Source organism: Plecotus auritus (assembly GCF_963455305.1).
Source record: "Plecotus auritus genome assembly, chromosome: 1".
Taxonomy (NCBI): Eukaryota; Metazoa; Chordata; class Mammalia; order Chiroptera; family Vespertilionidae; genus Plecotus; species Plecotus auritus.
The window spans coordinates 159,270,039-159,290,671 of NC_137770.1; the positions used below are offsets into that span (position 1 = coordinate 159,270,039).

General features: G+C 47.6%; 1 protein-coding gene and 1 pseudogene across 3 annotated transcripts in view; one reads left to right on the forward strand and one right to left on the reverse strand.

Moving 5' to 3' along the window:
* The window catches only part of PFKFB3 (6-phosphofructo-2-kinase/fructose-2,6-biphosphatase 3), a 93,115-nt gene extending 78,011 nt beyond the window's left edge, over positions 1-15,104 (reverse strand). The window contains exon 1 of one of the 2 annotated variants that reach the window (XM_080669550.1): positions 14,960-15,104. In XM_080669550.1, the coding sequence (XP_080525676.1) occupies positions 14,960-14,975 (16 nt within the window). In that variant the 5' untranslated portion in view covers positions 14,976-15,104. The remainder of the gene's footprint in view (positions 1-14,959) is intronic. The other variant, XM_080669549.1, reaches the window with a different exon arrangement.
* A 4,153-nt stretch (positions 15,105-19,257) lies between these two features.
* On the forward strand, positions 19,258-20,008 carry LOC308251065 (large ribosomal subunit protein uL16m-like; annotated as a pseudogene). Its single transcript has one exon. The product of its transcript is annotated as a large ribosomal subunit protein uL16m-like (transcript).
* The last annotated feature ends 625 nt before the right edge of the window (positions 20,009-20,633 follow it).

Consider the following 20,633-nt stretch of genomic DNA (forward strand, 5'->3'; position numbering starts at 1 on the left):
CAGCCTGCGGACTGAAGGGTCCCGGGTTCGATTCCAGTCAAGGGCATGTACCTTGGTTGCGGGCACATCCCCAGTGGGGGGTGTGCAGGAAGCAGCTGATCGATGTTTCTCTCTCATCGATGTTTCTAGCTCTCTATCCCTCTCCTTTACTCTCTGTAAAATATCAATAAAATATATTTTTTAAAAAAACAACAAAAAAACCCGATAACAGTCAACACAACCATAGCTGTCTGTTGTGAATGAATCAAAATTATACGATCAGCAAAAAAGTATATTTTTTAGTGTGCCACAGAATTTTAGTAATTAGTTTATGTGTGCCATGAGATGAAAAAGGTTGAAAATCACTGCCCTAGTCTGTTGACATAATGCCAGTAAGAAGGACACACATTATCTACGCAATTTTCCTGCCAAAAATGTTTGACCTGAATCTGATAATGTACAATCAGGCAATTTGCTTTCTAGGGGTAAAAAAAAAAGTGGCCTGGATCTTCAAAAATATCAGTCATTAGAATAGGATTAAGACTAGCCCTGCCCAGCAGGCATGGTTCAGTGGTTGAGTGTCCACCTATGAATCAAGAAGTTACAGTTCAATGCCAGGTCAGGGCACATGCCTGGGTTGCAGGCTCAATCCCCAGTAGGGGGTGTACAGGAGGCAGCCAGTCAGTGATTCTCATTGATGTTTCTATCTCTCCCTTTCCCTTCCTCTCTGAAATCAATAAAAACACATTAAAAAAAAAAAAAAAAAGCCCTAGCTGGTTTTGGCTCAATGAATAGAGTGTCACCCATGGACTGAGGGGGTCCTGGGTTCAATTCTGGTCAAGGGCACGTACCTCAGTTGCAGGCTCCATCCCCGGCCCAGGCAACCAATCCATATGTCTCTCTCACATCGATGTTTTTCTCTCTCTGTGTCCCTCCCCCTCTCTTCCATTCTCTCTAAGAATCAATGGGAAAATATCCTTAGGTGAGGATTAACAACAACAAAAGAATAGTCATTAGCAATATTGAATGTAGCTGTCTATCAGAGTGTAACTCCTTCAGACTGTTGTATAATATTCCCTTTTGACTACACCAAGAATTCATTCATTCTTCTCCTGTGTGCATTTGGTTGTTTAAAAATGTTCCTGCCCTAGCTGTTTTGGCTCAGTGGTAGAAAGTCAGCCTGCTGGACTATAGGGTCCTGGGTTCAATTTTGCTCAAGGGCACATTCCCAGATTGCAGGCTGGATCCCCAGTAGGAGGCATGCAGGAGGCAGCCAATCAATGATTCTCTCTCATCATTGATGTTTCTGTCTCTCCCTTCCTCTCTGAAATCAATAAAAATATACGGGAAAAAATTAAAAGTGTTCCTATCAGTGTGCTGCTGTGAACATCACCTGGGCATGAGTTTCTCTCAGTGACACATCTCAGAATGACACACCTGGTTACAGGGTATGTGAATTTCAATTTTACAAGGTAATCCCAAACTGTTTCCAAGGCATTTGTACCAATTTACATGCCCACCACAATGTATCAGAGACCCTTCTGATACACATTCTCTCCAACCCTTAAAGCTGTCAGACTTCTTCACTTCTGCCAACCAAATGGGTAAAATTGTGTCTCCCGTTGTAGTCTTCATCTGCGTTTTCATGGATTCGTGCACCAGTGGGATCCCTCGGCGTAGCCTGCGGGGATCGGGCTGAAACCTCCAGTCCAACACTGCCTCCTGCTCCTGCTCATCCTGGCCCCGCTGCACCTCCTGCTGCCATGGCTCGGTAGGCTTGCTGCCGCTCTGCTGCCGTCTCCAGGCTGTGGCGGCCAGCTGTGAGCCCTGCGTCTGGCGCCTGTCGGTCAGCTGAGAGATACTCCCACTATGGGAGCGCACTGACCACCAGGGATCAGCTCCTGCATTGAGTGTCTGCCCCTGGTGGTCAGTGCACGTCATAACGACCAGTCGTTCGGTCATTTGGTTGCTTAGGCTTTTATATACACTGAGTGGCCAGATTATTATGATCTCTGAACGCATAATAATCCGGCCACTCAGTGTATATAGTGTGTGTGTGTGTGTGTGTGTGTGTGTGTATTAGAGGCCCAGTGCATGAATTCGTGCATGGGTGGGGTCCAGCCAGCCTGGACAGGGGGAGGGGACACAAGCGGTTGGCCGGCTTGCCTGCTGGTCGAATTCCTGGTCAAAGGGACAATTTGCATATTAGCCTTTTATTATATAGGAATACACAGAGTGGCCAGATTATTATGTGTTCAGAGATCATAATAATCTGGCCACTCAGTATATATAGATGTTATGTTATACACTGGCTGATTTTTTTGAAAAGGTTTTACCAGTTATTCTGTTATTCCCAATAAAAGCCAGCGAAAGGAACACAGCCACAGAGAAAAAAAGGACTGTCTCCTTGCTCAGTATAGTTGGTTCTTCTATAGAATGGATTATGATTTTACTGTCATGCTGTGTGTTACTTATTGATATGCATTCCAAAATGGTTTTTTTAAAGTTTTGTAAGGTTAAGAAATCAATTTCCTATAAAGCAGCAGTGACAGTCTGACCTTTCCTTCATTCAAATGGCTTTCAATGAAAAGCTTTTATCTAAACCAGGATTTGCACAAAACATGATTTCAGCTTTAAGTGGATTCCATTTTTCTCCATTTTTGTCTGGGAAATGATGTAACAACAGCAAACATGATTCATGGTAAAGTGGATGCTAACTGACTCATTTTTATTATAAAGGGATGACATTCAAGTTGTAGATGTTTCACACAGAACCAGGTCATTTGCAGATTCAGATTCCTTTACTGTTAGTTACTATGAGGCAGCACGTTGATGATAACATAATTCTTGTTTTGATTCTCTAATATGTCTGTTGACAGAATTGATTTGAAACATATCTATAGATTCAAGTCTGTAGTCCAGGGCCATAAAATTAAGGTGGATTCTTTCCTTTCATTATTCAAACATTAATGAGATTTTAAAACCCATTTCTCTAAAACGAGGTCACCTAGCTGTCATCAAGTCCATGGCTCAGGGCTTGGCTGGAGGTAGGGTGACCAACAATCCTGGATTTGCCTGGGATTGAGGAGGTTGTTGGGTCTCCTGACTCTCCATGCTAAAATGGGGAAATTCCAGGCAAACCAGGTTGAACTGGTTGCCCTGTTTGGAGGCTAAGTGGTCAGCTCAAGGCTGGGCTGAGTTTGTTCAGGAAGGCTTCCTGGAGCAGGTATTTCCCCTTCCCCCACAATGGAGCCTTTCACTGTTCATGGAAACCAAGGAACAGACAGAAATGTAAATGCTAACTAGGCAACATGGAAAACCTACCAAATGCTTCCCCACCATCTTGGAAAATATCTGCACTCAGTACCCATGTGTAAACCACATAAAAACTTCACAAATCCCTCAGGCATGGCAATAATCAGCAACCATGATTTTGAAAGCCAGTTTCTTCTTCAAAGAAGGTTCTGTCAGGCAGTTGGCCAGAGCATAATGTGTCTTTCTTTTCTTTTTTCTTAATATATTTTTTATTGATTTTTTTACAGAGAGGAAGGGGGAGGAATAGAGAGTTAGAAACATCAATGAGAGAGAAACATTGATCAGCTGCCTCCTGCACACCCCTTACTGGGGATGTGCCCGAAACCAAGGTACATGCCCTTGACTGGAATCGAACCTGGGATCCTTCAGTCCGCAGGCTGACGCTCTATCCACTGAGCCAAACCGGTTAGGGCATAATGTGTCTTTCTAGAAGGCTGTTTGCTGAGTCCCCATCCTTTTGACCCATAGACAGAAACAACCTCAGGGAAATCCCATTGCTACTGTCGTCATTACTTTACAAGATTGCAGAGCTCAAGGAACTCATAGAAAACTCAGCCGCTGCTATTGGTGCAGCTGTGAAAACAGGCAGTGCTCACCAGCATCTCTACATGCCTACTAGAATAAAGTTAGGACGCTTCCACAACTCACTCTCACCCACATCCAATCCACTGACAAATCCTGCTGTCCCTATCTCCTAAATATATTCAAAATCCAATCACAACCACCTGCCCTCCACCATCCTGACCTAAGCCAGAGTTGCCGCTGCCAGATAGATCTGGTCTCCCTGCTTCGTCCTCATCACTCTACAAGCTACTTTCAGGAGGGCAGCCACATACTGTACAAATGGGTTATAATATGCAGTTTATTCCACGCCTCCACGAAAACCCGATGAGGACTTCCCATCCCACTGTGAGTGAGAGGCCAAGGCCTTACAATGATCTCCATGATCCGCCCGTCTTTCTGACCTTTGCCCCACACTCATGCTGCTCCAGCCTCACTGACCTCCAACGTTCAGCACAAGGAGGCCCCGCCTCTGCACCTACACTGCTCCCTGCTGGAGCACTTCCCTAAGATATCACATTGGGGATAGAGGGGGAGAAAAACAAACAATATGTCACAGGGCCCACTTCTCACTCCCTTCGGTGGGTCACCTCTCAGTGACATCCTATTTCAAAGGCCCCTGCCTTGGCCCTGGCCGGGTAGTTAAGTTGGTTAGAGCATCATCACAATATGCCAAGGTTGTGGGTTCAATCCCTGGTCAGGGCACATATAAGAATCAACCAGTGGCCCAGCCAGCGTGGCTCAGTGGTTGAACTTATGAACCAGGAGGTCACGGTTCAATTCCTGGTTAGGGCACATGTCCAGGTTGTGGGCTCGATCCCCAGTGTGGGGCATACAGGAGAAAGCTGGTCCATGATTCTCTCTCATCACTGATGTTTCTCTCTCTCTCTCTCCCTCTCCCTTACTGCCTGAAATCAATATATATACTAGAGGCCCAGTGCACAAAATTCATGCACGGGTAGGGTCCCTAGGCCTGGCCAGCAATCAGGGCCGATTAGGGCCTTCTGGCTGCCAGCTGAGATCTTCCTTCATTCCACACCGCCCCCTGGTGGTCAGTGCACATCAGAGCAAGTGGTCGAGCTCCTGGTCTAACTCCTGCCCGAGGGGACAGTTTGCATATTAACCTTTTATTATATAGGATTAAAAAAAAAATCAACCAATGGATGCATAAATAAGTGGAACAACAAATTGATGTTTCTCCCTCTCTCTCTCAAAAAAAAAAAAAAAAAAAAAAAAAAAAAAAAAAAAAAAAAAAGGCCCTGACTCTGCTTTCTCTTTCTTGCTTGACTTTTCTCCTCTGCACTTGTACCCATCAGGCTCATCTGTATTTTCTCACTTCTCTGTTTATTGCCCATCTGCCCCTATTAGAATGTAAGCTCCATGAGGCAGGTGTTTTGTTCAAAGCTGCACCCTCAACACTTTATCCACACCTGGTCTAGTAGGCACTGAACAGCTGTTTGCCACAATATCGAAGGGTTTATGGAAGTGACTAAAGTAACATCACAGGCCAGGGCAGATACCAGCTGGCTTCCCATTGTGTTTCTTGCCTTTTCTACCAAATTTCCTCAGTTACCAAATCTATAACCCTCCTTTTCTTAGTGTTTCCAAAATGTTTATTTTATAAATGCCCCCAGAAAAATGTGGCACTTGCAGATGGCTGGTTGTTGTTGGGCCTCCATCTTTTATCCAGATTCACTGCTTCTTCCCACAGCTGCCTAGCTCAGTAACCCCTCACAAAGAGGTTGTCCACCTTCAGTGCCTGTCTGCAGAAGCCCAAAAACAGATCAACCACATCTTGCTGGAAACCCTAACTCACACCTGCAATCCTAGCTACTAGGAAGTCTAGGAAATGCAGCTGATAGCTTCCCAGCAACTGCAGTACAAGCTGTTGCACTAGAATGGCATTTTCAAGATTGTGCCTTTAGTCCCCATTAGTGGCCTAGAAATCAATTTATTGGAACCAGCACAGAATTTCCTTTTTTTAAATCCTTATCCAAGGATATTTTTCCATTGATTTTTAGAGCGAGTGGAAGGGAGGAAGGACGGGGAGAGAGAGAAAGAGAAACATCAATGTAAGACACATGGGTTGCCTCAGACACAACCCTGCCCCTACCGGGGCCAGGGATCGAACCTGCAACAGAGGTACCTGCCCTTGACTGGGAATCAAACCCTTGACCCTTTGGTCTACAGGCTGACACTCTAACCACTGAGCAAATTGGCCAGGGCTCTTTTCTTTTTTAAGTGAAAGTGAGTTTATTAGTGAAGCAGTGAGACACAGAATGGGCTACTCCACAGACAGAGCAGCCCAAAATTTTTTCTAGTGAAATGGAATAGATTAGAAAATGTCAGAGTGTACTGTATGTCCTAAGGATAAGTACTGTTTCATGAATATTTCTGTCTAGTCCTCAACCCAGAACTATTAAGTCAGACTTTCTCAGCACATCAGACTTTTTAAAAACTCCCCAGTGAACTCGAATGTGTGGTCAGGAATAAGAGCCACAGATGTCTGATTTTGTTCTTTTGTTCTTAGAGAATTGGTGGTTCTGTACCCGTTGTTTTAGGCCAGCATCTGGCTACCCTGAGTCAGGTCTTGGTACAGAAGGCCAGGCTTTCCCTAGATTCCATCTGCATCAAAATGCATCTTTCTCATGACCAGGGATCTTCTCTTTCTCTCTTCCTGCTTCGAAACCCACTCTTCTTGGGGGCACCTCTCAAAGCCCCTGCTTGCCACCCACTGACTGCTGAAACCTTGCTCTGCCTGTGACTGGATGGCCCACATCCCCAAGCTTCCTGGATGACTTCAGCAGCTGTGGGGAGGGCTTCCTGAATTTGATCGCTGGGGTTCAGTACGTCAAGCAGACAGGCAAAATACCAAAGCAATTCAGGCCTAAGAAAGAACATAGCTGTTTCCTCAAAAGATCGGGGACAGCTCTGCACCCTGAACGTCAAAGGAGGAAAGCCAGGGCAAGGTCCCTCGTCCAAAGACCTGCTTGTTTTCCATCTGGCCGATGACATGGGGAGGAGGAAGCCTCTCTTTCTGACAAACTGGTGGTTAGTACAGGCAGGGGAAGTGCGCTTGCTGAACTGTCATATCAGATGCCTTCCGGAGCAACATCTGGAGGAGCTGCTTGTGGATGGGGTAGGATAGCCACAAACCCGTTTCCTCCTCAGACTTCCACAGCCTGGCTTCCAACCAGGACTTGGTACACCCCTAGGGTCAGGCACCCCTTGCTCAGTCCCTGGACACAAGATGCAGCCAGGAGTCATAGGTGCTGTTTAGAGCCAATAAGAAGGGGGGCCACTCCTCCCTCCTACTGTTGTCCCCTCCACTAGCCTATTCACCATGAGGAAACAGTAGAACTAGTCTTCTGCAGGACATGAAATGATGAGCAATTTTTTTTAATACTTTCCTGCATTTTCCAGGTTGCTTACAATTGGACGTATATGGAAAACACTAGGGCTTCCAATTTGTGAAATAAATTAATTCAATCTCTTCCTGACAGTCTTTCTTGAGGTTCTGCATGGGAGGACCTGCTACTAAGGATTACTTTAGACTCTGGGAAGAGTCGCAGAGTTCTTAGCCCTGGAGTGACCTGAAGGAACCGAGGACCTATGATGATAACGGCCTGACCTCAGAGACAGAGGTCTAGACGGGCCAAGTAGGACAGAAAGGTATCGTGTGCGTCCATGGTAGATGGGCTCCAACACCAACAAATTTCAGTCCTGAAATCAAAGCCACAGAAGCAGAGACCAGAGAAGCCAGGGCCATGACTTCTTCATTTGCTACGTTGCTAAAAACTTAGCCTCTGGCCTGGAGACACTGGGAGAGAGCAGGCGGGGTCCCAGGACATTGCACAGAGGGAAGCCCTCTGTCTCCTGCAGCCAACTTAGCCTAGAGGCTTGGCACACTCTGTGTTGCAATAAGCATCCAGGCAATTGGGAAGCATCGATGTATGAGTCGAAGTGGGAGGCAATCTCAGTTCACACCCTTCTTTTACAGACAGCTGAGGCCAAGTGCTCTGAAGTGGCTTACTTGAGATCACCATCCAGTTACTGGCACAGGCAGACCTGTCACTCCCTGGACTCTGAGCTCCCAAGCTACTGTTTTGTACACATTCCATTCTTAATGAGGGCCGTGTCCTGCCACACCTCAGAGGCTCCATCCAGCTTCCTCCGTGACACTTCTACTGCATGTGGGTATCTGCCAGGGCCGCTCTCAGAACTGTCCTGGCAAAGGACTAATAAATACTTAGAGACTAACTGATCCGTAAACAGGGCCACATTCCTGCACAAGGAGTGGTCTGGTGTGCAGTCGAACTGGGAGCCACCATATTGGGGGCCCAGCTGATGTGAGAGAGGACCTGAGGTCTTGTGTCATCAGACCACAACTCCTACAGAACAGCAGGCAGGGGTCAGGGCTGGGGACACTGCTCCCTTCTCTGCCCTTCTCCTCCTTGCTCTGTCCCACTGCCTCTGCCTCTCCCACTGCCCTTTTGTGACATCTGTCCCCCTCGTTCATTTTATCCAGCTTTCAACATAAATACATAATTGGGAAGGATGGGAAGACTGGCCTTCCTTACACCCCAAGGTGCTGTTTCCCACACCTCCTGGGGATTGGCTGCAGATATGGAGGAAAGGAAAAGGCAAGGTACTAGTACAAATATGAAGACCCCAGCCCTGCCCTCAGGAAGGTCCCAGTGGCCTGGAAAGTTAGAAGAGAGAATTCACTGCAGAGGATGAAGAGTGTGATGGATGCTTGAACACTTCAAGGATCTACTGGTGTTTTTAGCTCTCTACAAGAAGAAAGCCTGCCTGCATGAGATTCCCCCTGAGCTGAATGAACCAATAAGCAGACTACACCTAGTGCTTGCAGCACCTGTTGATAGTGTTAATGTTGTTCAGGGTTCCCCAAAAGTACCAAAATGGTGACCAAAGTAAAAACCAGAAATGTGTCTGCCTTGCTTACATTTATGGCTTGGTATTGTCTTTATTTTAAATTTTTATGTGGGGAGAGGACCATAATCTTTCAGTGATTATGGTTTTGATTATCTTAATTTGGCTCTGCAACTACCCATTCCAGAGAACTGGGAGTTTTTGACAAATGACCAAGCCCAAGAATTTATGAAGCACTTGCTACCATCTGGCCCTGTAGAAGTATAATATACAGACCCTCCCCCGAATAGCTGACAGATGAACAACCAGGAAATACTTTGAGGACATGTTTGAAACGCTGGTTATAGGACAGGATATACCCACAAGAGCCCCATCTACTTAGATTAGATGGAAAGGGGCAGAGAACACTTGAATTTGAACAGGGCAGTAAGGAATGATGAGAAGCATTCACGTGTGTATATGCACAGGCACGTGCATGCCTATGTAAATGTAGCGTGAAGGATGGTAGGCATTAGGGAGGGTGTGGGTGTGAGAAAAAGCATGTCAGAGGGTAGCAAGAGGTTGCAAAAGCACAGGGTGGCCTTGGGCTAGTGGATGCTAAGGAACACACCTGACCACAGCAGATAATAGGAAAATGTTAGAAGGGTGCAGCTCAATGATGAAAGGCCTGCAAAGACATTGTCAGCTGAGAATTCACAAGATACAAGATAAACCACAGAGGGGAAACCTGGAGATGAAAGGCCCCTGACCAGACACTGAGCCAAAGCCGATGTCCCGCAGTCCCCTTCCTTGGGGAGCATGCTGCAGTCGTGTCAGGGGCAGAGGTCTGAAGTGGCCTAGGAGCCCTGTTCTCATCCAGTAAGCTGGTAGGCCCAAGGGAGGAGAGAGCACCCCAGAACATAGTCTGCCAATGCAGACACTCAGAACAGAGGGCGGTGCCTGGCACAGCAGAGGCGCACAGGAAAGGAAGGAGAGAAGCAAGGACCAGCCCAGCTCCTCCTGCACAGTGTCTTTCAGGATCTGCTCTTTGCACTCCCACTGGAGAGAGAAAAGAAGGAGAGGTCTTAGTTTGGAATCTAGAACTGTTGAACTCTGTGTGATTGAGTTCTCGTTGCAAGCAACTGACCTGCAGGAATTCCAAAGGGGTTGCTTCCCCTTTAATGGCACAACTTGTTTTTCCCTACGTTCCCTGGGCATCCCTGGAACCTTGTGACCAGAAGGGGACTGATCAGCTCACTGTGCAGGTGTGGCCTGACATCTGGCTGGTTTATCAACCCCACCACACCCGCCAGGAGCTATGTGCTCAGCACCTGACAGCTGTGTTCTGAGTGACCTCAAAAGAAGCAGAGGCCAGCCATCTTCATGTGCAGGCCCATCTGGGTCTGTCTGCATACATCTCTCAATGATCCAGATGAATCAGGCATCTATGTCTATCCCTCTACTTGATTCTCACTAGAGAAAAGTTTCTGGTTCATAATGTGACCTATCATCCTGTATGGTTTCTGCCTGACATAAATGATGTCCTATCATTGCGGTCTGTGCTGAAAAGTCAGAATTCAGACATCCAAGTCCCAGCTCTAGTTAGCACCCAGTATGATGAAGGAACTTAGAAAAGTTATGCATAACTTTCTAAGCCTTACTTCATTTTTACAATGGAAATAATAACACCAGCCACATCAGAGGGCAGTTGTGAGGATAAATGAACACATATAAGGCAGCACAGCACTTAGGACTTGGAAGGTGCTCAGTAAGTGTTAGTTTGCTATCTTATTGTTATTTAGTTAGAACCTCCACCTGCTAGTTGCCTGACCCTTCCGAAGGTGGGGGTGTGCAAGAATACTTGGGGCACGGCCATCTGAAGACATTTTTATAGGTTTCTTGTCCTGAAAAGGGACATCAAGAATTTAGTGAAGACCCCCCAATCTCTGAGCAGAGCCACTCCTAAATGACCTGAAAAATCTATCTTATTTTTAAAGCTCTCTTCTCTTAGAGGAACTGCCTTAACTTCCCTTCACAACTAGTTTCCAGCTTCTAAAAAAATACATTTTTATTAATTTCAGAGAGGAAGGAGAATGAGAGAGCGATAGAAACATCAATGATGAAAGAGAATCATTAATCATCTGCCCTCTGCACACCCCACATTGGAGATCAAGCCCACAACCCGGGCATGTGCCCTTGGTGGGTGGTGGTGAGTGGAGTTGGCCGGGTTCCAGCTATTTTTTTTTTTTTAATTAATCCTCACCGAGGATATTTTTCCATTGATTTTTGGGAGAGTGGAAGAGAGAGGGAAGGTCAGAGAGAAATATCAATGTGAGAGAAACACTTATTGACTGGTTGTCTCCTTCATGGGCCCTGACCAGGGCCGGGGCCAGGGCAGAGCCTGCAACCGAGGTACGTGACCTTGACCAAGGGACCCTTTGGTTCGCAGGCCAACTCTCCATCCATTGAGCAAACTGGCAGGGCTCCAGCTTTTTTTTTTTTTTTAAATTCTCACCTGAAGATATGTTCTTATTACGTGTTTTTTTGTTTCTTTTGTGTGTGTGTTTATTCTAGAGAGAGAGAAAGAAACATGGATGGGTTGCCTCCCATACCAGCCCCGACTGGTACCAAACTCACAACCTGGGTATGTGCCCTGACTAGGAATCAAACTTGCAACAGGATAATGCCGTAACTCCTGAGCAACACAGGCCAGGGCTAGTTTCCAGTTTTAATCACCCCCTTCATGACCTTTCTCCCAGAGTCTCATTCTTCCTGCCCCCATCTGTTCTCACAAATTTCCTTCTTGTTTCACGCAAGGACATTTCCTTCTTCTTACTCCAACCAATCTAAAAACCTACTTCTTCCAGCAGCCTGGCTGAGGATCCAACTGTGTTCCCCAACTACAACCACTATCACCCTGGAACCAGCCAAGAAGAGACATGAGCATGAGCGCAGTGCTTACATTTCATCCCACCTGCCTGCTGGGAAGGTCAGTGCCAGCTGCAGCCCGGGCCAGTCTCAGCCACCACCAGCCATTCCATTCATGCTACACAGTTTCTGCCTGACATTATCATAGCACTGTGCGCCATGTTGGAGAGGCCGAAAGGTCTAACTTCAGGGAGGGAATTGCCAAGTCTGTCTTATTGACCCAGCACCTAGTGTATGCCTGGTGCATAGCAAGGCATTCATTCTAGAGAATGAATGAATGAATGAGTCCCTCCCAAAGTCTTACTTGTCAAGACACAGAAACACAGCATGGGAAGGGAATTAACAGTTAATTAAGCTTCAAGAAGGTTAGCCAGAAGGAAGTCCTCCATCTGGCTTCCCTTCTTTTTGGGAAGGAACAGCAAAATTTTTTCATTTCTTATTTTTTTAATTACTTTTTTTCAATCCTCACCCAAGGACACGTTTTTTTTTTTGTTTTTTTTTTTTGTTGTTGTTGTTGTTTTGTTTTTTTAAATATATTTTATTGATTTTTTACAGAGAGAAAGGGATAGGGATAGAGAGTTAGAAACATCGATCAGCTGCCTCCTGCACACTCCCCACTGGGGATGTGCCCGCAACCAAGGTACATGCCCTTGACCGGAATCGAACCTGGGACCCTTCAGTCCGCAGGCCGATGCTCTATCCACTGAGCCAAACCAGCCAGGGCCCAAGGACACGTTTTTATTGATTTTAGAGAGAGAGGAAGAGAGAGAGAAAAACATCTATGTGAAAGAGAAACATCAATTGGTTGCCTCCCATACAAGCCCTGACCAGGGATCGAACCTGCAACCTGGGTATGTGCCCTGACTGGGAATGGAACCCACAACCTTGTGGTGTATGGAAGGATGTTCCAACCAACTGAGTCACTGGGCCAGGGCCTTAAATTACTTTTCTGAATAGCCAATGCATTCATATAGTTAAAAATTCAAAAAAATATATAATTTCCAACCCTTGGAAGTCATTAACCACCCGGAGCCTCAGTTTCTTCACTGGCCAAATGGGCATTTGAATAGGGATGGCTGTGGTGGGACTGGTGAGACGGTGCACAGAAAAGCAAACACTTAGCGAGGTGAGATCTGCACAGACAAGGAAGGTGGATTCTGAAGTCTCCACCATCTGACAGTTGCAGGAACAGGGTGCTACATCACCCTCACAGGCAGAACTTTCCACCTCTAGGCAGCTCCAGGTGATGTCTCATCACCATATTGAATAAGCCCGTCTCCCTGGAATTTCTACTGTGCTTGCTTCTAAATATATCAGCACCCAATGAAGTGGAGGATGGTTCTGCCTTGGACTCGAAATCCTCCAGAGTCCCCACCCTGGCTTGGCCTCCAGAAAACCCAAGGACTGTTTCTCACACCCTGGGAGATTCAGAAATCAGCATCCACAGAATGAAGGGACAGTATTTTCCTCTTCATGCAGCAAAGTTCTCTTCAGATTAAAAAAAGACAAACGAAAAAGCTTACCATGGTTGGCAGTGTGCAAATGTTTCGTCCTGTGTGATATAATAATACACTAAAATATGCCGTCATAAAGTGAAATTTTCATACATAAAAATAATCTAACAGCCTAGTTGTTTGATCCTTGCTGCATAAGGGTTCCCAGAGTGCTGGCTAAAGTAAACAGGCATCTTTGCCTTCTAGTGTTTGCCACCAGAGACCTCAAGGACACAGTGGGCAGGGGAAGGGTTCAACTCCACGGAGAAATGACCATTCATACTGCTGGTAAATGAGGTCAGGTGGGGGCTCGGAGAGAACCTCCCAAGACAAGGTGCCATGTTATATATGGAATAATGGAGACATTGAGGACAGTAACCATGGGACTAAACGTCATCAGCTGACTGAGGACCTGACAGAGCTCAACTTCACTGTCCTTAGCTGTCTCCTTCCTTCTCACCACCACCTGCCAACGGGACAGGAAGTGCCAACCATCCCCCTTCACAACCAGGAGCTCCGTAGTAATGGCACCTTAGCAACCACTGTTTAAGGGACAAAGGGCAATATGGTGCCACGGCAACTGTAGCACTAACCTGACAATCTGAATTATGAGAGAAGTGAGGAGAGGGCAAGAAAGGTGGGGTGGAGGGAGCAGGGAGCAAGCTCACAGCATGGTCCCAGGATCCAGGTCCCAGGTTCCCAGAGTCAAGGCTTCCTTTCAGTTCTCACCTCAGTTGTACTCAAGTGGGGGTAGGGAAGCTTTGGGTCTATAATGAGTCACCAGAGGCCAAGCCGCTCTCAACACAAATAGAAAAAGCAGAGGAGTCAGATAGTTCTGACTGAAAAGTAAATTTGCATCTCCCTCCCTATTCCAAGGCTCCCACCCCAGCTCTACAGTGCCTCGGGAGCAGCAGGGCCGCCATGCCCTGCCCGTAAATCGTCCAAATACCAGGGCGACCCCTATCCAGGCAGGGACCATGGGAGCATCTGGGACTTTCTGGCAGACCTTGCACACACAACCACCACCCCGTGCTGAGGAGAAAGCGCCAGTGAAACGCCTAAATGCCTCCTCATCACCTAGGCAAGGCCTGCAGGTGCGCCAGGTGGGGCGCTCCAGGCAGGGTGCCCTGCACACCGAGGAAGATCGTGCCAGAGGGCACCTTCCTACTCCAGGCCGGACTCACCTCGCTAAGTGTTTGCTTTTCTGAGCACCGTCTCACCAGTCCCCACACAGTCATCCCTATTCAAGCGCCCATTTTGCCAATGAAGAAACGGAGGCTCCAGGTGTTTGGTTACATGACTTCCCACGGATCGAAGGTGGGAAAGGGAGAAGACGGGACTCACACTCAGATTTGCATTCCGCACCAGCCGCGGCCCCAGTCCCCTAGTCCCCCTCCTAGACTCAGACGGCAATCAGCGCGCGCAGCCGGGTCGGGCGCTGCGAAGATCCCGCCACTGCAGAAGCCCCAGCTGTTCCCTCCGGAGAACCCTCTTCCACCTGCATCTCGGAACTTGAGTGGAGCGCGACTGAGGGGGACTCGCGCCCAGCTCTGCACACCGTCTCCGGCACCCGGGGTCCGCCCGCGAGCGGCCTGAGGGGCGGCGCTGGCCAGGAGGTCGATGCGGGGCTGGAGCCGGGAACGCGGAGCCAGGGCGGGGGTAGTTCGGGACCCAGAAGGGCAGTCCTGGCCCGGAGGCAACAACGCGGCGCACGGTCTTGGCATCGCCTGCGGCCGCCCCCGACCCGGGCGCGGGCTGTTCACCTGGCCCGCGTAGGTTTCCCGTCTGCTTTCGGGAGGGACCCCGCCTACCTTTTCGGAACGGCATCGCGGAGGCGCGCTCCCCGCAGGACGGGCCTGGGACACTGACGCCGGGCGACGTCCAAGTACCAGCCCCTCGACTCGGGGGCGCCTGCGGGCGTCGGGCGCAGGACAAGGGAGGGGGAAAGGGACATATTTGGGCAAAGCCCGGGCGCGTCACACACGGAGGAGGAACCCCGCGAGGCGAGGCGGGAAGCGCGGCGGCGGGGCGGGCCCTCGCGGAGACCGCTTAACCCCTGCGCTCCCTGCAGGCCGCGCCGCCAGCGGCCGCCCCCTCCTCCGGAGCTGCGACCTGCTCCTCACGAGGCCACTGAACCGAAAGCAAGCTCCTCCGATCCGGAAGACAACCAGGTCCTTGGGGCTTTTCGAGAACATTATCCCTGGAAGGATTTGGGGAACTTTATCCTGTTTTTATCCTTAGGTTCTCAGGAACATAGGACAGGTACAGAGGACTGCTGAAATGGCTGCTGGGCTCGAAGTGAAATTACATCAAGGCTGGAGGGGTACCCCAAAAGTACATCTGTGATAGTCACCCTGGCCACTCGTTCAAAATCCTTCCTTCTCCCTCTTCTCTTGCCCGGCTTTATTTTTCTCTTGTTCATTGCTCTTTCTCTCCAACGAACATAGAGCAGTACCTCACACACAGGTCAATAAATATGTTAATAATAATAATAATAATAATAATAATAGGACTTAAAGAACTCTAACCTAGAGAAATAGGAGACAGATCATCCCTCTCATTCCTACTTATTTTGCCTCTGTGAAGGCCAATACCTGAGAAAATGCTTTACCATTTGGTGGGCTCAAGTGTCTCAAAGGCAGGTCACCTTTCCAGTCAGGTAACTGTTACTTCCTTTGAAAAGCACTGTTTTATATTGCAATTTGAAAAAAATAACGTTAGGAACAACCTTCTGATCTAATATTTAAAGCACCCATGTCCATCTTTCAATGTAGTGGGGGAAAAACATCCGGGTGAGCTGAAAAGTCAGAACCAGTGGTTGGGTTTTTTTTAATCATTTCTTTAAAAAAATAATTATATATATATATATATATATATATATATATATATATATACATATATATATATATATATATATATATATATATTATTGATTTCAGAGAGAAAATGAGGAGAGATAGAAACATCAATGATGAGAGAGAATCATTTATTGGCTGCCCCCTACATGCCCCCCACTGGGATCAAGCCCACAACCCGGGCATGTGCCCTGACCCAGGAATTGAACTATGACCTTCTGGTTTGTAGCTCGATGCTCTCCCACCGAGCCACACCAGCCAGGCGGTGATGAGAGTTTTTTGTATGCTAATGAGATGACTGGGGGGCGGGGGGAGGTTAGCTAGCTTCAGGATGGGGTTGGTGGAAGACCAAGTATGATTAGAGGGTTGGAACTTTCAGCCTCTCCCCATCTCCCGGCAGGGGAGAGGGGCCAGAGATGGTCAATGATTTAGTCAATCATGACTGTGTAATAATACCTCAATGAAAAACCCTAAATGATGGAGTTGGGAAAGCTCGGGGTGTTACGCTCTATGCAACTCTACCCTCTTACCTTGCCCTACTCATCTCTTCCATTTGGCTATTCCTCTATAATAAGCTGATAATAGCAAGTAAAGCACTTTTCTAAGTTCTGTAAGCCTCTCTAGCAAATTATTGAACCCAAAAGGAGGGAGTTGTGAGAATCTCCAACTTTGTCACCAAGTTGGACAGAAGAGTGGGTAGCTTGAACACACAATCCTTGCAACTGGCATCTGAAGTTAGGGTAGTCTTTTAGAACTAAACCCTTGACCTGTATGTAGGGTCTGAGGTTACCTCTGGGCAGTTAGGGCCAGAACTGAATTGAATTGTTAGATACCCAGTTGGTGTCAGAGGGCTAGAGAACTGGTTGTTGGTGTGAAAAAACCCACACATTTGGCATCAGAAGTCTTGTAAGTGAAAACATTTCAGACTCATGTAGTCTGAAAGCTCCACATCCTGGGTAGGGAAAAGAACATGGGACTCATCACTGTCGTGTTTCTGGTCCATGTTTAGTGAGCAGCCCTCTCAGATTGTTGTTGTTTAATAACCTGGGGAATATTTATTATTTTACTACCAAATTAGCTGACAAGGATTGATGTCAACATTTAATAACTCCAGTGTTTCTGCTTGTCCCCCGCAGAAGGGAGGAAACAATGAGGCAAATTCACATAGAGATAAGAGAGTGGCAGGGAAATTAGATTTGCTGAAGTGACAGCCGTACCTGTTGGGGACATGGGCTGGAGTAGTGGGACATGGCCTTCAGGGTTTTGATGTGGAGAAAAGATATGAAGTAATTTTAAATTGAGACTATACTCCCAGGTTCTGTCAACAATATAGTATGAGGCATAGAACCAAGTAATTTTATCATTATTCACCAAACTTTCAATTGTGTCTGCTAACATTGTTCTCAGTTTAATGGACTATTGATTTAACACTGCTCCTGTCCTGGGGAGCTCTTACCATATCAAAGTGTTGTTGAAGTCTAGCCTAATTGCTAGAACCCCTCCTGAGGGCTGCCTAGCCAGGCTAGTCTTCCTCCCACTTCCTCCAGGTCCCTGTTTATCCTCATTTTAGAATGGTCACCACCAATAGCATAATCAGGTCATCTGAGGTCCTGCAAACAGAGGTGCTCAAATTTGTGGGGAGGCGAGCAAGCTGGAGGGCTGGTTAAACAGATCACTGGGCTGCAGCCCCATTTTCTGATTCAGTAAATCTGGCATGGGGCCCCAAAATTTGCATTTCTCACAAAGTTCCAGGTGATACAGAGGTAACTAGTTCTCCTAGTTGCAGAGGGCACTTGGAGAACCAAAGAGGAAAGGGGAACTCCTCTGTGAGGTGAGGGCAATGGAGGAACAAGAACAGACCTGGAGCTCCTTTGATCCAGGGCAGGAGCACCCTTCTTCCTGGGCATGGGTGCTGGCTGAGTGCTTCCTGCCCTGGCTCTTGGGGCAGGACGTGCCCAAGGCCACTGCCTCTGGTTTTCTTGCTGCAGGCAGAAAAGGGCCTTCTTCCCAGATTTATTTTCTAGTTCAGAGGCCAAAGGCTTTCATGCTTTCTCCAAAGGAAGGGTAACCCTCAAATAGGAAGATATCTGATACTCTTTACCCTCAGAAACTGGTCCTCACCACAGCCTTTCCTTAGCCAGGTATTTGGGTATTTTTTACATTTCCCAGACTTATTGGTGTCCCTCGTTCGGGCGTCATAATGCCGGGGTTCTTTTCCCAGCCTTACTAAGGGTTCAGCATTCTGGAGAAAGGGGCTGCGCGTAGATGATTAAAGAATCCGGAAATGAGAGATAATTTTGAAAGGCATTGGGGGTCAGAGGATCTTCAGCTAAAGGAGCTAAAGACTCCTACCTTGACCAAGGACCCGTGCTTTTATTCAACACAATCTGTCCTAAGGCAAGGTGAAAATAATACACTTCAAAGGGTAGGGTTACAGAAGCATTGTCAGTTTGGGGAATAGCCTACAGCTGTTCAGGTGTTTGGCCAACAGGAGGCAATAAAATGCCCTGAGCTGTCTGGCAGTTAACAATCTTACTCAGGTTTGGGGGAAGTGCTGTTTAGCCGTTTCCAACAGGTAAACTACTTTTGACTCAACCCTGTTGAGCTCCCCAAGCTTCACCAATCTTTTGGTGAAACTCTTATAATTATTACATGCTGGAATTGGTTCCCGGCACAGCCTTTCCTTTCTAATGACTGAATGTAAGGTTTTGTCTCCAATGAAGGGATTCCAGGCCAAAGAAGGGGCTGAGCGCCTTTTCATGGGGGTCAGGAACAGGTAGGAAAGAGTGTGTGAAGGAGGAAGAGAGGAGGAGGAGGGGTGGGGAGGGGGTAGCAGGGCCCATCAAGGACTTGACAGCTCCACCCCCACCTCTGCTAGACTTCCTTGTGTGGAGAGTCCAGCTGCTGTCTCCACTGCCCTGGCTCCCACTGCCTGGCCATCTCCCCACTCTATGCCCCTCCACGTGGTATGGTTCCAGTGGTTTCAAGTTCCTGCTGCCTTAACCTTCCCAGCTCCTAGGGGTTTGCCCAAAGGCAGACCTACAGCCAACCTTAGGGTAGGGTGCAGGCAAAGGGCAGGGTTGGGGAGGAGGATCTGTGCTTATTGTGCTGTGTGACATACCCCCTGGAGCCTCAATATTTTGACTATAAAATAGGGACAGCGAATCCCTGCAGGCCCTAGACCACCATACTCTGGGTCAAGGTAACCTCCGTGGTCGCTGTGGGGAGCCGGGCACAGCTAGACACGTGTGACCATGTGGCATCAGCTTGCCCGCACCAGTGTGCCTCTCCTACAGGTGCCTTTATCAGGTTCTTGGGCAGTCCCACCCACCGGTGCTGGCCTAAAGACGCTACTCTTGGTGCCAATTTTCGAGGATGTTTCCATTCCTGAAAGGCCCAAGCTTAGATTTGTTGAAAGGATTTGTGCCAAAGTGCAAAGGGAACCTAAGAACTTGCGTGACATACGGGGACCTTCAACTGAAGATATTGAGTTCACAGAAGGCAATTTTGCAGTCTTGGCACTGGGTGGTGGTTACCTCCACTGGGGCCATTTTGAAATGATGCACCTGACGACCAACCGCTCTATGGACCCCAAGAACATGTTTGCTTTATGGCGAGTACCAGCCCCTTTCAAGCCCATCACCCCCAAGGGTATGGGACAGCGTATGGGGGGCGGCAAAGGCACCATGGATCACTATGTGACTCCTGTGAAGACTGGCCACCAGCTTCATAGTAGAGATGGGCAGCTGTGAATTCAAAGAGATACAAGGTTTCCTCCACCAGGTTGCCCACAAGTTCCCCTTGCCAGCAAAGGCTATGAGCTGTGAGACCCTAGAGAAGATGCGGAAAGATCAAGAGGAACGAGAGTGTAACAATCAAAACCCCTGGACCTTTGAGTGCATGGCCACTGCCAACATGCTAGGGATGCAGAAAGTACTGAGCCCCTATGACCTGACCCAGAAGGGGCAATACTGGGGAAAATTCTACCTGCCTGAATGTGTGTAGTGAGAATATGAGAAATAAATGTACAGAGAGAAGGAATCTACATTTTTGTTCTCCTCAGTTACCCTGAAAGTCTGGGTAGCTCTGATATCATAACCAAGGAGCCGCATATGAGTGCTGTAGATGAAAGTGCATTATATTTATATTAAATAAAATTTCAGTATCACCTCTGGCTAAAAAAAAATAATAGAGACAATGCATTCTTCATGGATTGCTCTGAGGATCTGATGAAATATGTTTGCCTAGAGCACAAGTGCTCAATAAAAGGCAGCTGCTGTTATTAGTAGTATTAATATTATTAGAGCTGGAAGCAGGGAGAGGGTTCCTGGATGGTGAATGGGAAGGGTCCCAGAAGAGGAGGATTGATGGGAGCCCCTGTGAGGGCACAGGATGGGAGCACGTGGGCTGGACCAAGGAAATGTAGGGGCTGAGGTTCAGTGGGGTCAAGTGAGGCAAGAGAAATCCAGCTCCTTGACTGTCTTTTACCAAAATGTGATTCTGAGTGTGTGTGTGTGTGTGTGTGTGTGTGTGTGTGTGTGTGTGACTATGAAAGGATGAATGATCCATAGTATCAAAGAAAACTACAAACATTTAGAATAGTTGGACACAGTAACTCATAGATCCTGGT